Raw genomic sequence first — 18,322 nt, forward strand, 5'->3', positions numbered from 1 at the left:
GCCTACCCCTAGGCAGAGAACGCACTGAGTGTGACCATTCGCTGGGGACAGCTTATGGCCACACTCAGTGCATTTTGAAAAAATGACCTTAGGTCCTTCAGCCATCGCACGCACCACACGCACACAGTAAAGGGGGGGGGGAGTTTAATTTAAACACTAAATTACCACAAGAAAAGGAGGAAAGAGACATATAAACAAAAACTAAGGGCCTACAACACTCACTCAAAACGCAAAAATAGTTTTTAACGTTTTAAAGTTTCTCTAACTTACACCCAAAGCCAAGAACTCGTCGCTAGAAGCTATCAGAAGCAGTGGTAAACGAGATCTGAGGACTGGAGGCAGGTGGCAGGGCATTATGGGTAAGGGGGAAGAGCTGAGAGCTCGGATCTTTTAACTTGGAAAGCTGCCGGCTCGGATCCGAGGACGGATCCGATACCCACAGGTTGCTGATCAAATTAAGTTAACTACTTCAGATCAAAAGTTAAATCTCAACAAAATAAATGTTAACACAACAGTTACATTACTACTCCTGTTCCAAAATTTGAACCACCAACTGCAGTATTGGATAAAACATTGGATAGACAGGTCCTATCTTTTGGGGTACTAAAATCTGAAACAGAGCAGCTTGGGAGGGAAGTCACTAAGTTAGCTTTCTACTTATCTGATAAATGCAAGAGACAGATTTACTGTAAAAATAAGTTTTTGATAAAAAAAGGTTACCATTTAAAGACAATTTGCTGATGGTAGTTTTGATGAATATGTTCTTCTGACGTACTGCTTCAGCAAGTAAGTTAAACTGAATTTCTTAACTAAGCATTAGGCCTTTATCAAAAGATGCCTTGGAGATGTTAAAGAATGGACAGACTAACTCTCTATTATACTGGAAGGTTATCAAATACTCCCTGAGCTACAAATAATTTTTATGATAATATGTAAGAAAAAAACCTAATGCATGCTACAAATCCACATTTAAAAGCAAGCATGAAAAGCACATTTGACAGTCTTCTAACATAAGGGGTAGTTGATATCTGAAAAGAGTTTTCTTACAACAGCAAATTACAGATGACAAGCTAATGGAGTTACCACACAACTTAGACACATGGAAAATGATCTAATATTAAATGAAGAAAAATCTACCAAGTTAAACTCAGTCTCAAGGACCAGCAATCAACTTCAGTCTTCAAAGTAAGTTATTACAATTTAGAGCAGAAGAGTGTTGTCATGCAATAATACTCTATTTAGAAATCAAGAATGAATAAAATATATCTCTAAATGCTAGTAAAGTTGAATGGACAAAATACCAATGGTTTCAAGACTGACATTTATAGTTTCAAAGAGATGGACACAGATGTGAATGTGCAGCTTTGCCTGATTACTGTTCTTCATTACTACCCTGTAGCACGTCTGTATCAAGTGAGGTCCCTAGGACATAACAGTGCAGGCAGCTGCCAGCCCAATTTCAGTGTCTTAGTACATGCCTTCTGCAAATAGGTTCAGGCTGCATGTAACCTCAAGACATGGCTCTGAATTTTTATATGTAAATTCTTTACGATAGTTCTACATCTGGTCTACTTCAGATGCAGCAGCCTTTATGCTGATAACAGCTAATGAAAATGCAAAGTCTTCCGGGCTCCATTAATTTACAGTCATATCTCCAGAAACATCAGAACAATGATGTGCACAATACACACACATTTCACAAACAAGTTAACAGGTAGCCAAATAAATATAGACAGAGTACATGCTGAATACACAAACACTGAAAGAAATTAGTAACATGAAACTACATTAATATGATACAGATGTAGGGTGGTGCATATGATATCACAGAGAGACTACACACTTCTACAGAATAAGACACTTTTTTTGAGACAAATAATGGTTTTCCAGTACTGAATGGCTGTGATGAATGATTTAAGCAACTACACAAACAATGCTAAGCAGTATGAAACAAAGAAATGAAGGCACAAAATTAAGTCAGCGCATGAAAATAGAAGTACAGCAATTTGCAATCTTACCACTTCATCCTCAGCAGGCTTGAAAAATATACAACAGAAGACAGTTTTGAAGTCAAGCAATCATGTCAGTCAGCAGCACAAAACTGAGAATGCATGCAAGTATTACATGTTAGAAATGAAGCAAATGTTAACATTACTGCACTTCTATACTAGAACTGGCCTGTAAGACTACTAGTTAAGCTGGAAGTTGTTGCTCAACTAGTACCCATTTTGTACAAAGAAATATGGACTTGTATAATACAAGGAACAACAAATGCTCCACAGAAATGCAGAGAAAAGACAGTGTTAGTCAAGGAAACTTTTCTTTAGATAGACTTTTTTACCTTGTTCTCACACTGTTACTGTTATAACTACATAGGTATATTATAAACCAAGGTTCAATGGACACTTACAGTTTATGGCAGAAGCGTAGCTAAGGGTGGGGCAAGAGGGGCAATGGCCCCAGGTACCAAGTATTGGGGGGCATAATCAGCCATCCATCATCCCCAAGCATTCTTTAGTGTAACACCGGCTTTTAAAAAATGGTATTGCATTTGTGGTCACACCTGAGTAGTGCAACGCTCCGTGTGTGGTATAACTGTACCAAACAGTTTGCTACAATTTAAATGAAGGCTTTTTTAACCAATACATGAGCACCATAGCACTCTGTGCAGGCAGTGTATAAACCATAGCAACTGTTTACTACATTTGTAGCAAGCAGTTTGCTACAGTTTAACACATGAATTATTTATTTATTTTAATTAAAACATGAGCGCCACAGCACTTTGTTTAGGCAAGGTATACACTGTAGCAACCATTTGTTATATTTTTAGCAAGCAGTTTCCAGTTTAAATGAAGACTTTTTTAAACTAATACATGAGTGCCATAGTGCTCTCTGCAGGCAGGGTATAAACTGTTAGCAACTGTTTGATTTTTTTTTTTTTAATGTGCTGAAGGAGGGTTGGAGGAAGGTCAAAGAAACAGGACATGAGTGGTTGGGGCAGGGGGGAGGTTATCTTAGTTTATTTATTTTTCTCTTCAGTGGAAAAGCTAGGCGTGGTGGATCTACAATATAGCAATCGGGTATTGCATGCAAGTGTTTTTTTTCTCTCTCTTCAATACAATTTACTGTGCCAGGTGTCTAACAGTAGTCCTAATTGTTTTAGTATGTGCAAATCAGAAACAACTTGGAGCATAATTCAAGAGTGAAAAGATATCCAACAGTATAAATTGTGACCATTGCTTAAAACTCGTTTTAGATTAGGTGTGGTGTATAAAACAATTTATAATGGTAATGACATCTTCTGAAAAAAAAAATGCTTTTAATCAACGTCTGCTAGACATCAGGACTGAGTGATCCATGCTGATAATGCTGTGAGAACATGACTGCAATAAAATATGCATTCTTTGGTTAATAAAATTAATTTATTAGTTGTAGTACTTTACCCAGCCCAAGAATACCACTTCTTGAATACTGCAAGGAAGAGGAAGCAATGCACAAATACAGTAGATAAAAACTGACTTTTCAGACATTCACATGTAATAGACTAGTCATCTGATCTAATGAACTTTGAGAAGCACAGCCACTTTACGCTTAACATACTGAAAATGTATAAGCTGGCTCACTGAGAGAGAGTCATAAAATGCATCTCCTAGAGTGAATTTATGAATACTTATTTATCTTTTCACTTAATCTACCTTTGGTTATCTGGTTTAGTCTCACTGGTCTGATGGCCTTTTTTCAGGGGAGACTAGAGGTAGTAGTCATACTGAGCAAGGAAATTTTGGCCAGGGTACTGGGGAACGTCCCTAATCTTTTGCTGTTTGCAAGCCAGTGGGTGGTAACAGTAAGGAGTGAGATGGAGAAGGATGACCACGCGGGCCCTGGAAGCTGGAGCAGAACAAAGAGCGATCTGTGGAAGAAATGTTGGAGACAAGTTATGGATGAAAAGGAGTCTGCAAATGTACCTGTTGTCAAAGTACAGAGGACAGCAGATGAGAGGAGAGAGGAGGCTGTGGTTACAGTACTTGCAGAAGGTGCTTTGGAAGAGACTGTTTTATGTCGACTGATACATGAATAAGAACTAGGGGATAATGTTGCCATTCCGTGGTCACAAGCTGCTGAACTAGTCCAGGAAAGTGAAGGTGAGGAACTTGAAGTTTGAAGATGATGTGCAGTGGGAAGGTGAAAGTACAGTTTTGTACCTACCATAAATGTAGATGTCCGAGAGGTACGCATCTGCAGTCCTAACAAATGGGTTGTCCTGTCCTCAGGCAGCCCTTCGGTCGGCCGGAATCCAAAGTCTGGGTCTGGCCTCGGCTGATGTCGCACTTCACCCGACGTCATAGCTGCAGTTCTTCGGGTATAAAGGTATCAGCCGACGCCATTTTCCTCAGTGTTTCTTGCCCCAGATGCCAGGTGCCCTCTAGGAAGGCTAAATTTGGATAAATGTAAAAGTTTCCAAATAACAGAGAGCAAATAAAAATAAACATGTATATACATATATACAAACAAATACACCATAATAGATTCCCCCAGCTAGCTAGAAGATGGGCAAATACCCTAGGCGCACTCACAGAGGGAAGGAGGGAGGTAATCCTGACTGCAGATGCATACCTCTCGGACATCTACATTTATGGTAGGTACAAAACTGTACTATGTCCTTCAAGGATGCATCTGCAGTCCTAACAAATGGGTAGAATACCATAGCCAAACTGGGGGAGGAGGTAATAATAAGATTATGGTGTAGTTAAGATCCCTTGCAAAACAGCAGTGGCAAAACCTGCTCGGGATCTTGAGTATAAGGGTAGATTATAATGCTTGGCAAATGTATGCACGGAGCTCCAAGTAGCAGCCTCTAAAATGTCTTTGGTAGCCACCGTAAAAAGCTGTAGTAGTGGCTGTAGCCCTTGTGGAGTGAGGTCTGATGTTTTCTGGAGTTGTCTTTCCATGGTAAGAGTAACAAAATCTAATGCAATTTCCTATCCACTTAAAGATTGTCTGTTTTGAAATTGCTTTTCCTTCCATTCCTGTTGCATATGCTACCAGTAGCTGGTCAGTTTTTCTATTGCTCTTGGTTCTGTCCAGGTAGTAGTGCAATTGCCTATGTACATCCAAGGTATGTAATAGTCTTTCTCCCCTGTTCTGTGGGTTGGGGAAGAATGTAGGCAGGTGGATAGCTTGGTTTAAAGATACCCTGGAGACCACCTTTGGCATAAAAGTAGGATTAGTTCTCATGGACACTCTGTCTTGATGGAAGATAAGGAAGGGCTGTACTGCCATTAATGCCTGTAATTCAGAAACCCTTCTTGCTGAAGTGATTGCAAGCAGGAAAGCAGTTTTCCATGATAAGTACTGTAATTCTGCTGTTGCTGCTGGCTCAAAAGGAGGGAGTGTCAACCTTTCTAGCACAAAGTTCAAGTCCCATGCGGGCAATGGTGGCTTCCTTGGTGGTTTTACATTTTTAATTCCTCTCAGAAACTGCCTGAGTAGAGGATGTGAGAAGACTGGAGGGTCCATGTTGTATTCTGCTGAAATAGCTGATGCATGAATCTTAATGGAAGAATAGGACAGGCCATTGTGGAAAAGTTCTGCCAAGTATTCCAGGATGTTAGCTATGTTTACCAGTGACACATTTTCTCCTTTTGCTGCACTCCAAATGAGATATCTTTTCCATTTTGCTGAATAAGTTTTCCTTGTTGAGGGTCTGCGAGCCTCCAAGATAATGTCTTTAACCCTTTGAGATAAATCTGGGTTATTTTGTCTTATGCAATGTTCCAGGCAGCTAGCTGCAGCGTTTTTAGGTTTGGATGCAGGGTTTTGAAGTTGTTCTGTGTTAGCAGTAAGGGAACTAGGGGCAGAGGCCATATTTGTTCCCGAGACATACTCCTCAGTAATGGGTACCAATGTTGCCTCGGCCAGTCTGGAGCTATCAGGATGATCCTTGGGCGGTCTTCTTTGATCTTCAATAGCACCTTGTGCATCAAGGGAAGAGGTGGGAATGCATATGCTGTCAGGTTTTTCCAACTGAAAGATAGGGAGACCACCTTCCAAGCAAGTGGGTGGTATGCCCTCGTGCAGAATTTTTTCAACTGGTGGTTGTGTGGGGATGCGAATAAGTCTATTTCTGGTAGTCCCCATTTCCTTGTAATGGATTTGAAGATGTCTGGAAGCAGCATCCATCCGTGGGCATCCGTGGTAGTTCTGCTTAGGATGTCTGCTAGTATATTTTCTTTTCCTGGTACAAATATTGCCTGTAGCTGAATGTTGAAGCTCAGGGCCACATTCCAGAGGTCCATTGCCATCCGGCATAGAGGGTATGAATGTGTGCCTCCCTGTTTGTTGATGTACCACATAACTGTGGTGTTGTCCGTCCTTATCAGCAATTGACCCTGTCGAAGAAACGGTCTGAATGTCTGAATTGCCAGTTTTACTGCCAGCATCTCCTTTTGATTTATGTGTAGGTTCAGCTGGTCTTGAGTCCATAAGCCTTGTATGCACTTGTCCAGCACGTGTGCCCCCCAACCGAGGTCTGAGGCATCCGTGGTGATAGTCTGGCTTGGTTGAGGGCTGTGGAAGGGCAGTCCTTTGTTCAATTGACAGGCCTGAGCCCACCATTGGAATTCTTGCTTCAGGCATGGAATTATTGGAATTTGGGTTTCTAGGCTGTGCTTGTGCTGAGACCATAAATTCCTTAGGTACCATTGCAACTTCCTCATATGTAGTCTGGCATGTGGAATCAATATTATGCAGGATGCCATGTAACCCAGGGCTTGCAGTACTTTCCTTGCTGTTAGCTGGTTCTGCGTTAATGCCATGAAATAGAGAGGAAGGTGCTTCTGCTTTTCTGCTGTGAGGGATGCCATTTGATTTGATGTGTCCAGTTCTGCACCCAAGAAAGTTATCCTTTGGGATGGTATCAGCCTTGACTTTTTTATATTGACTGTGTATCCCAGGGCTTGCAGTAGATGAATGACCTTTTTCAAATCTTTTGCTAATTTGTTTTTGTTGTCCGCTTGTAACAGGCAGTCGTCCAGGTAAGGGTAAATTTGAATTCCCTGAAGCCTGCAATGAGCAATTACTGATGCCAGGCATTTCGTGAATACTCTGGGCGCAGTAGATAAGCCAAAGGGCAATGCTGAGAATTGATAATGCTCTGATCCTGCAAGAAATCTGAGGTATCTTCTGCAATTTGGTCGTATGGGAACGTGCAGGTATGCCTCCTTGAGATCTAGAGTTACCAGCCAAGACTCCTTGCCCAGCATGGGAAGAAGCTGCTGTAGGGTCAGCATTTTGAATTTTGGAACAATGAGATATGTGTTTAGAGCGGACAGGTCGAGAATATGTCTCCATTGGTTTTCTTTTCTTGGCACCAGGAAAAGTCTGGAGTAAAATCCTTGCCCTTGTTCCATAGACGGTACCTTTTCTATAGCTCTCATCCTTATTAAGTGGTCTATTTGTTCTAGAGCTTTTGTCTTTTGATTTGGAGGTAGGTTTGGCATTCCTCTCTTCCTTGGTAGAGTATGGAAGCGAAACCTGTAACCTTGGTCTATTGTCTGTAAAATCCATTTGTCTCCTGTGATGTGATGCCAGTTTACTGAAAATAAGGCTAGCTTTCCGCCTAAGGGTGCTTCTAGTTGTTCCCTGGTAGGCGGTCTCAGAGCCAAGTCAGTGTGATTGTCCTGTGGAAGTGGTAGTGGCTGGATCTGTGGCAGTACTGCGCTGGTAGTTAGGCTGCCACTGACGTCCCCTGTAGGCACCTCTGGATTGACCCCTGCCTCTTGGGCGCCTATTCCTGCCTCTCTGAGCTCTGGAGGTGTCTGGAAAGGACCAATTCTTTGGAAGGCCAGTTCCTACTAAACCTTGGAGGCTGGACCTGTAAGAAATCCTTGACTGTCTGGACAGATTTTGCTTTCTCTTCCACCTTCTTCAGCACCTGCTGTGCAGGGGAGCCAAACAAATTGAGCTTATCCATGGGAGCATCTAGGAGCTTTGATTTAACATGGTCTGGTAAAGACTGCTCTTTTAACCATGCATGCCTTCTGATCACTGTACCAGTCATAGCTGATCTAAAGGAAGCCTCCAGTGCATCATAGCCGCATTTTAAGGAATGATTACTGACCTGCTGAATGTTATGTACCATTTCCTGAAGAGATATTTTGTCTAATGGTTCAGGCGAGGACAGTTTTTTAGTTAACTGATCTAACATAAATTCCTGATACTGAATCATGTGGAATTGACAATTTAAGGCCCTAGCCGAAAGAGTAGCAGAAGTATAAACTTTTTTACCCCATCTCTCTAAGGCCCTAGATTCCCTTTCAGAGGGGAGGGGGTTTTTGGCAGAGGTAGCTGCTACTGCCTTGGGTCCCTGGGAAATAGTTTCAGGATCTGCAAAAGGAGCCTTATACAAATGATAATGTGTGTCCGGAACCCTGTAGTACCTGTCGGGCTTAGCAGGGGCCGGAGGAAGTGAATCAGGAGCAGTACAAGCATCATTAAATGCATCATCCACAACAGTAAGTACTGGAGGAATGGCTAAAGGCCTATGCTGTGGCAAATGCAAAAGGTCCTAAGCCTTTTCCTAGAGTCTGAAAAATCCTGGCCCTGCCATTGAAATTGTTCCCTCATAGCATGCAAGGTTTCCCCAAAAGAAAATTCCTCAGGCGGAGAGGCAGAAGGAATGGAGTCTTCTGCATCAGAGTCCTCATAAGGAGAATAAGGGCCCTCTGGAGGGTTTGTATTTTCTGAATCATCAGAGGAGTAATCTGAAGAAACTGGCTCAGGGGGCTCTGCTCTAGGCCTCTTCTCTGGAGGAGGGTGAGAGGCCCTGTCAGGGTGAGGTTGGGATCCCCGGATCAAAGAAATGAGATCCTCTGCTAGACTAAGCATTTGAGTACTAGAGCTAGGCCTGTGAGAGGGGGTCTTAGCAGGCACAGTCTTGGTTGATTTTGCTGCTTTAGCCCTGGCAAAAGCCTTAATCGACATGGATGCAGGGGGTCTAGCAGCTCCACGTGCAGGAGTAGATATATCTAAAGGAATAGTATCAGATAAATCCTGTGAACCTGCAAGAGCAGGTGGGATTTCAGTAGCAGATTCAGCCCTGCTGGATGAGGCCTCGGTAGGAGGCAAGCTTTCGGCCGAAGGAAGAACCGAGGACTCGGTTTCAGCCGAAACAGAGACACTCGCGGTTGACTTAACCGCGGTTTCGGCCGAAACCACGGACCGCGAGTGTCGGTCCTTTTCCTTGCGCTTTTTTGTTAATTGCGAAGTCAGAGTTTCCAACGGCATATTGTAAGCAAAAGCGGAGCCGAAAAACTCCTCAGCAAATTCCGACCGACGTCTAAGTGTCCGTCGGTTGAAAGAAGCACAGGCTAGACAAGCTGCTACGTCGTGGTCTGGGCCTAAACAAGGTAGGCAGTAAGAGTGGAAATCTTTATGAGGTATTTGTTTCCCACAAGTTAAACAGTTATTCACTTTTTCTGACATCGGCTGAGGCAAGAAAGAGTCCCCAACGGGGTACTTAGCTTTTTAGAAGTCTTCGGTAGTAGTAATCTCTGGTTCTGACCGACCGGCACTTGCGAACAGCTTCTGCTTCGGGCGCCACGCGGCAAGAAAGACTAAGGAAAATGGCTTCGGCTGATACCTTTATACCCGAAGAACTGCAGCTATGACGTCGGGTGAAGTGCGACATCAGCCGAGGCCAGACCCAGACTTTGGAATCCGGCCGACCGAAGGGCTGCCTGAGGACAGGACAACCCATTTGTTAGGACTGCAGATGCATCCTTGAAGGACATCTGCAAACACTACCACATACAGTCACAGGAAGTTGAAGTAACTATGTGACTGCTATAAACAGAAGATAACAGCAGAATATTAAGCAGAAAAGAAAATGTACAGTAAAGATTTAGATTTGGCCATTGACAGGTATTTTACTTGGGACAAAATAATGGAACCATCAGGATTTAATATTCCAAATTCACACCTTAATTCATTTTGGAAATGAGAAACTTTGTAATGTGACTTTTAAGACATTTGAATTAATGGACAAATTTATGTATACAACTGACTCAAAGATACAAGAATATTCTTGGAATGAGCATGTGTTTTAGTCACTCCAGTGTTAATAAAGACCTGATGACCTAGAACAAGGGGTTATTGAGGACTATTTCTTATCTATATGTCAGTCTATGCACACTATGGACAAATGATATGATGGGGGGATGAGAAATATGGGTGACACTGCAAGAAAACAAAACATTGTGAAGCATACTCTATGTGTAATTATGTTTGACAGAATCCAAGGAACTGTTAGATATGTGGGACAGCCTAAAATGCATTTTTTTGTGCAGAAGCTAAAATACATAACAGAAGCTTGGCCCTCTTTGAAGACCTGAACTGCCCAAACGTATCCTATTTACCAGACTTTGTTTGGGAAACAAGTAATATTACAAAGAAAGACTGACTAAGTATGTTTTAACTATATATATGTCCCTGTATATTCGAAGTGTGTTCCTAGCCTAACTACCTGCCCAGGCCTACCAGCAGCCAGCAACTCTCCCTATATCGTACTGCCCAGACCCTTATTCCTACTCTGCTATCTTTATCACTTGCATTTCTGCCTATCCTTCTTTGACTTCTAATATATTTCCCACTGCTTCTCCCATAACCTTACCTTCTCTTCTCACTCTTTGCCAAACCTACTGTTTTCAGCCTTCTACCTGTATCTACTCTCTAACATAGTCCCTATCCCCCTCCCTTGCCATCTCTATCCTGACCTTAACCTGCCTACTACAGCTCTGCCTACTATCACCTTATCTCCTAACATTATTCTACCAGTTCTAACTTACCTGCTGTTTTTACACTTGACTGATTGTTTCCTCAATTTCAGACTCCTCTGGCTGGCCCCGCTCCGTTCGCCCTTCGGGCTCACTCCGCTCCCCTCCCTACCCCCAATTCCCACCCACCCCAGGGGTCCTACACTTATAGCCCCATAGACACACCCCCTACCCTATTCTTCCAATCCTCCTCCCTCCCTCCCCTGAACACACCCCTACTCTAAATTTCCAACCCCCCCTCCTGCCTCAACCACCCTTACCCCTTCTTAATCTCACACTCACAGTGAATTCTCTCTATTGTTAAACTCTACTTCCTTCACTCATACCACCTTACTGTACTCTATTTACACTAAAATCTACCTCTTTCTTAGTACCCTGGTCTCTGTTATACCCCTATTCCTCTGTTATCTTTCTTATATTCTTCCATACTTCTCCCTTACTATAACAACACCTTTCTACTCCACCCTCTCTTACCTCTCTTTACCTTTCGTAGATACATATACTTCCACTATGTCTCCACTCAAGTCATCCCACATTTTACTTTCCACACTATTAGTTACCACCCTATGCTCAATACACCTTCTATCCCTCTATGAGAAACCACTGCATGTCCAACCTTTCAATCGATATAAACAAACTACAATATATCTAAATCCTCTAAATTCCTATCCATATATTTCTTCTACACCTAGCTATCAACCACCTAGATTCCACCGACTGTCACACCTAAAATACAATTTGTCTTTAGACTACAAAACTAAACTTCTAACCTTTCTAAAATGTAAACACACTATGAAACCTAGCAATCTTAACCTTCAATCTGGAGATATCCACCCTAACCCTGGTCCAACTTTCCACTCTCCCCTAACGACCATACCCAAACTCAATAACACCTTCCTAATAGGACATCTTAATACCCAAAGCATAAACAACAAAATACCTTACATGCACTCCCTCCTACAGATACATTCATTTGACATTCTTTGCATCTCTGAGACATGGCTAAAGCCCTCCACTAAAGACACTGAGATTACTCCCCAAGGTTATAATATCATAAGACTTGACCGTCCCAACCGTAAAGGTGGTGGAGTTGCAATTCTTCATAAAAATCATCTAAATATTACTACCCTTCCTGCCTTTCCAACACAAGATAACAAAATAGAAGCTATCATTTCAAAACTACAATTAAACTCCAAAAAATCCATCTATATTATATGCATGTACCTACCACCTGGTAATAACATACCAATCCTCGAAAATTACCTTAGCTGGATATCTATCACATATCCCCAAGAAACCATCATACTAGGTGACCTGAATATAGACTGGAATAGCATTACTGCTGATAATCCTTCTTCTCATATCAACCTCCATGGTTTTATCCAAACTATAACCTCTACTACAAGGCTCAACAAACACAGTAATAGAGAAAGCATTCTAGACTGGATTCTTATAAATAAAGTCAAAGATAACTACAAAGTAGGAATTTTACCTGATGGTGTAAGTGATCACTCCTTAACATTCATAACAAGGGATAAGGCTGATTGCATAAACCCCTGCATCATAAGACATGTACGCACCATCAAACACTTCAATCCAGAATTGTTCCAGTCTGAACTTACTGCATGTAATTGGAACCCATTAAAACACTCCTCTTGAAAATGCAGTAATGTACTTTAACTCTACTTTTTATCTATCCTTGACTTGCATGCTCCTGAACGTAGCATTAGAACTAAATCCAATGCTGCCCCCTGGCTCTCCCATGAAACCAAACAACTTATTCTCACTAGAAATAAAGTCTGGGCCACATGGAGATCACATAGAAAAACCCTGATCTTCTTCACTTCCGCCAGCTTAGAAATCTAACCAAAAAAGCTATACTAGCTGATAAAAAGAAATTCTACTTCAATCTGCAAGAAACCCATCTTAATAATTCAAAACTTTTCTGGTCTTCTGTTAATAGACTTCTTTCCCAGGACGCTCAAAAACACCTTCCCCACTTAATTCTGATCCTGATACCCCCCAAAAAACTGCAGATGCTTTCAATTGTTTCTTCACTGAAACTATACAAGCTCTTGCTAATCAATTAAACACTAATAACTCACACCCAACATGTAACCTCATTAACTCCTCCTCTAAATTCTCTCTACATCCCATCTCTACATCTTACATATACAGACTCCTTCTTAAGCTAAAACCTTGTACCCCTCTGGACAAGTTACCTTCACTCTTTCTACAAAAGCTGCCAAGGCTATCGATATCCTATTTCTATTCTCATTAATAGGACAATCAAAGAAGGTATCATCCCTGATATATGGAAGGTCTCCCACATTATCCCACTCCATAAAGGTGGTAACTCCATTGACTACTCTAACTTTAGACCTATTGCTCTACTCTCTCCCTTGGCCAAAATAATGGAGAAATGCATACACCATCAGCTTGTACAACACCTCTCTCTCCACAACATCATAGCAAACAGTCAACATGGATTCAGACCTAATCACAGTACTACTACTGCCCTTCTCTCCTTTGTTGACACTATTAACCTGAACCGTAACAACAACCTACTCTCTTCTGCCATCTTCATAGACCTCTCCAAAGCATTCGATATGGTTAACCACTCCTTATTAATCAAAACTCTAGAATCACTATCTTTTGACATCCCTGCCATTAGACTGTTTTCTTCTTATCTCACTAACAGGAAACAGGCTGTTCTCTGGAATAACCACATCTCTTCTCTTCTGCCAGTTTCTATTGGAGTTCCACAAGGCTCTATTCTTGGCCCTCTTCTTTTTTCCCTCTTCATAAATGATCTCCAAAACATAATCCCCCAAGCTACTTGCATTCAATATGCAGATGATTCTACCCTCATCTGCTCTGCATCCTCTACCTCAGAACTTAGATCTCTTACTCAAAATGTCTTTAACACCGTCGAGACATGGTTTTCTAGTCGATTTCTCCTACTAAATGCTAAGAAAACTAAACTCCTCCTCTTTACTCCTACCTCCAGAACCACCCCTTTAAACTTCACTATCTCTTCTAACAATGCAACTATCATCTCTCCTGACTCTACTACTAAACTGTTAGGTATTACAATTGATAATAATCTCTTTCAACCAACACATTAACAACACCATTAAACTTGTCAATAGGAAAATAGGATCTCTATATCGGATTAGACCTTTCCTAACTCCCTCCTCTAGGACTAGGATCGCTCACTCCCATCTTCTTTCCTCTCTTCTCTATGCTTGTCCCATTTTCACCAACCTCAATAAAACAACCTTACCAAACTTTCTACCAGCTATAATAACATTGCTAAACGCTACAGGTAACCCCTACAGAACACACCACTGTCTCAACCTGAAACTACTAGGCTGGCCAGAATTCCAAAACTATCTTGCAACCCAACAACTCACTATTGCCCATAAAATTCTGTACCATCCAACAAACACCCCTATACTCTCTCAACTCATTATCCCTACAATAATCTTAGCTCTCTCCGCTCCTCCAGCAAACTATTGGCTAATTCCACTAAATCTAATAACACCGCTGGCAACTCCCTTTTCACAAATTCAGTAGGTAGAAAATGGAACCAACTTCCTAGTAACATAACAACCATTGCATCATTACCACTTTTCAAACTAAACATCAAACTTCACTTCCAAAACCACTGGCTGTGCACATGTAGTAAACCTGATTAATCCTTCACTACTCAGACTCTACTTCATTACTGTCTCCTATGTTAAACTTTTCTACGATCCAACTGGCTTTCCTCCTCTTCTGTCACTTGTTTTCCTATTATTCCTTGCTTATAGACTGGCTTCTAGCTCTCTTTGCTTGCTAACTATCTTACTTGCTGTCCTTCCTTCAACCTACCTCTTCTTATTACTCATATTCTTAGCTCTCTTTCTCACACTTACTATCCTATTATTATCTCTCAAAGTATTTGATAACTTAAATATGATGTCATTGAGTTTAACTGTGTGAAGTAGTATTTATTTATTTTTTTTTAGTTATCTTTATCAGTCTTAGTATAGTATAATTTATAGTATTTTTTTTGTTACTGTCACTATGTGAGTCAGTATTAAGCTCACTAGTAATAATGAGTAACTGTAGAGTTGTTAGTTTCTGTCTCTTAAAACTTATCGTAAACTCTAGTATGCTTGCCTTAAATGTATTCTCTGTGGAGCTTTTCTCCCTGGGCCTCTACTGAAAATGGAAATATCTCCAGTTAGACTAGCCCGGTCAACAAATGTAAAATAAATAAATAAATAAAAAAAGAAGATGATTTGTTAAATGAATGAATGAAAAGGTGATGTAATGTGTGTGGATAGGTAGACCATACAACTAAAAACCGTAAACCATATTGCAGGTACTGCACATCTAATGGCGACTGGTGGTATGATTTGTTAGAGAGAGGGAAAATGTGCAATTTAAATGGTGACGCGGTAGTACATGGTGACAGTGAAAAGGGGGACGGGAGAAAGCTGTTTCTGCAGATGAAGGAACAAAATTATAAAGAATGGATGGTTATAAGGGAAAGGAAACTCATCTAAAGAAGCTGAAAAGATACATAAAGAAAATAAGCTCTGTCACTATAGTTAATCAAGTTAGAGGAAAAACAAAACAAAACCAAAAAATGGCTTGAAAGACAAACTGATTCAAAAAAGTGAAAGGATAAGTTTTTCTGTCCTTTTCCTTAACTTATTACAGCCAGGTGACACCTCCAGGTATTTCTGCAGATGTATCTTACTGATGCCTCTAGGTGTTAAATACTGCTTGTTCATATTTATAATAATAATGTCAAAAAGGGTCTATATTAGAACACCGGACATTCAAAGTTTCGAGTGTTCTAATATCGAATCCTATGAATCGAAAATTTAAAACATCGAACATTCAGAACAGCAAATTTTTTCCTAGGGAAAAAATTTGCTTTTCCAAAACACATACACACAACACAAGCACAACAAACAGCAATCCACACACATACACCTAAACTCTTACACCTAACCCTACACTAAAGTATACATACACCTCTCACTAACTATCCACTTACCTTAACACAAACCCTAACCCTAAGGTCCGTCACTATCGCACAGTCACCTCACCCATGCCCTAACCCTCACGTCCATACAATCGCACACTTACCTGACCCACACCCTAACCCTCACATCCACACAACTGCAGACTTACCTGAACCCGACCCGTAACTTTCCACCACAGTGCTGAAAATACTGAAGCAATAGAAACGGACAACCAAATTCTTTCCCTAGGAAAAAATTCAGTTTTCTATTTCTTCAATACTTTCAGCGTTTGCTGAAAACGGGTCGATATTAGAACACTCGAAATTTTGAATGTTCGGTGTTCTAATATAGACCCTTTCAAAAACCATGTTACATAAAAAGTATTTAAAGATTTCATCTTAAAACTTATACAATGGCAACAGAAATATATTGATATTTGACATCTGACTAGGGCAGGTAAAGATATATTAATGTTTATATAATATTTAGGTATTTATATTGCCACAGATTTCATATTTTTAAAAGTATCTTAGCAACCAAGTAGCACAGACAGAACTGCTTAGCCCCATACAAAAGCTCTCGGATGAAAAATGCTGCTAACAGTGTGTGTGCGCAATTGAGTGGTTGCTGAGATACTGTAAGTTGTTTACAAAATATTACAAACTTAAGTTACTGTGTTTACTTTGACTTATAAAATCCAGTTTATGATCTAAAACTTAAAGAATACTACTATAAAAAATAGCTTGAAGAGTTTGCCATTTACACTTAGAGAATGGGAGACCTGTACACTCTGACTGCAGAGCAAACATTCTCCAGCAGGGTATTAATGTACAGGTAGTGCCTGCTGAAAAACAAGTCTGCCACTTTAATACAATGTATTAAGCTGCCTTGGAGCTCTGAATGCAACAAAGCTAATGACAGCCATTATTTTATGCTTGTTCTATGTTTTTGGATAAGAGATTATCTGGGCACTGCTCAAAATTACAGGTGTTACAAGATGAAAGGCAGGTATTATTCACAAAACATTTACAAATGACAGATTTTTTTATAGGAATTGCTTAGACTGGTGGGTTGATTACAAAAGAAAGTATAAGAGCATATATCTTAATGTAAAATATTTGTGGCATAGCAATAAAAAATTACAAGGAAAAATGTCAGAAATTACAGAAAGTTACAACAGGTAATAAGAGAAAGCAATTACACAATACAAATTAATATTTATGTTGAACAAGATAGGAAAATTAGGTTATTAAGGCAAATATGTAGTTAAAGGTAGAAAAGAAGGGCTTAATCCTTTTTAAGTATAAAGTATGCTAATGGAACTGCAGAATGAGAAAGGCATGACAGTTGATAAGGAAGAAAGAACAAAGCTGTAGAGTACTTTTTTTGATCCTATGTATTCACAGAAACAGATTATATTGGATTTAGAATGGGGGTAGTAAACCAAGACAAAATGCAACTACTAAACACATAAATTACTAATGAAAAAATTAAAAAAAGCATAGAGGGATGAGTTAGTAATAGGGAAAGATGGTACTTATATATTTTTCAGCAAAATGAGCAATGAAGAACTGAAATGTTTTCATAAAGTGAGTGGGTGAATCAAGGCATAAAACCACGAGAAATGTGTATAGTATAAGCATTATTAAACTTTTCTTCAAAAAGAGTGATTATTTAGGAAAGGAAAGGATAGCAGAGATACATTAATTATATTTAAGTTGTTTTTCTTTCGGCTTTTCCTGGTTAGGGGTCGCCACAGTGGAACTCCGGTCCGCTAATGATTGGCAGTCGATTATTTTATGGTGCCGAGGTGCCAGCCTGACGCCCAACCTTCAATGAAGGCATGCCCATTCACACATGTCTTTCGAATGCCACTCGACCGCAGGGAGGACAAGCAGACTCCACACAGAAGGCGCTCCAGCCGAGAATCGAACAGGAGAACCTGTTGCTGTAACAGATGAAATTGCACAAAACTAAACTGAAGGTAAATTAATTTCCTCTGACATTAAAAAGGCATATAATAATATATATTATAATCAGTTAAGGGATATTTTAAAACAGTATGATATTTCAGATAAGATAATTATTTTTTGAATGCAACTACAAAGACATTAGTAAATGGTTAGTTAAGAGTAGCCTATGTCAGGAATGCCCAACAAGTATGAAAATTTTAAGTCTGGTAATATATGCCGTTACAGAAAAACTACATGGAAATAATTGTGAGGCAAATTTGATTTACATGGACATAATGAAATTGCCCATAATGATGCATTATACAGATGATACTGTTATAACAGTTAAAAACAGGGTAAAGTTCTGTTATGAACAATGGGTCTATATTAGATCACCGAATGCTTAAAAAAGCGAACAGTGATTAATTGACCCTATGTAAGCGAAAGCGTGCAATTTCGAACTGTCAGAACAGCAATTTTTTCCTAGGGAAAAAAATCGCTGTTCCAACAAAAA

General features: G+C 40.2%; 1 protein-coding gene across 1 annotated transcript in view; it reads right to left on the bottom strand.

The window, feature by feature from the left end:
- Positions 1 to 18,322, bottom strand: part of ATP6V0A1 (ATPase H+ transporting V0 subunit a1) — a 1,075,307-nt gene that overhangs the window by 137,373 nt on the left and 919,612 nt on the right. The window contains exon 19 of the mRNA XM_044054711.1: positions 2,019 to 2,036. Coding sequence (XP_043910646.1) covers positions 2,019 to 2,036 — 18 coding nt within the window. The remainder of the gene's footprint in view (positions 1 to 2,018; positions 2,037 to 18,322) is intronic.

This window comes from Protopterus annectens, chromosome 13.part0 (genome assembly GCF_019279795.1).
Source record: "Protopterus annectens isolate FY-2018-M chromosome 13.part0, PAN1.0, whole genome shotgun sequence".
Lineage (NCBI taxonomy): Eukaryota > Metazoa > Chordata > Ceratodontiformes > Protopteridae > Protopterus > Protopterus annectens.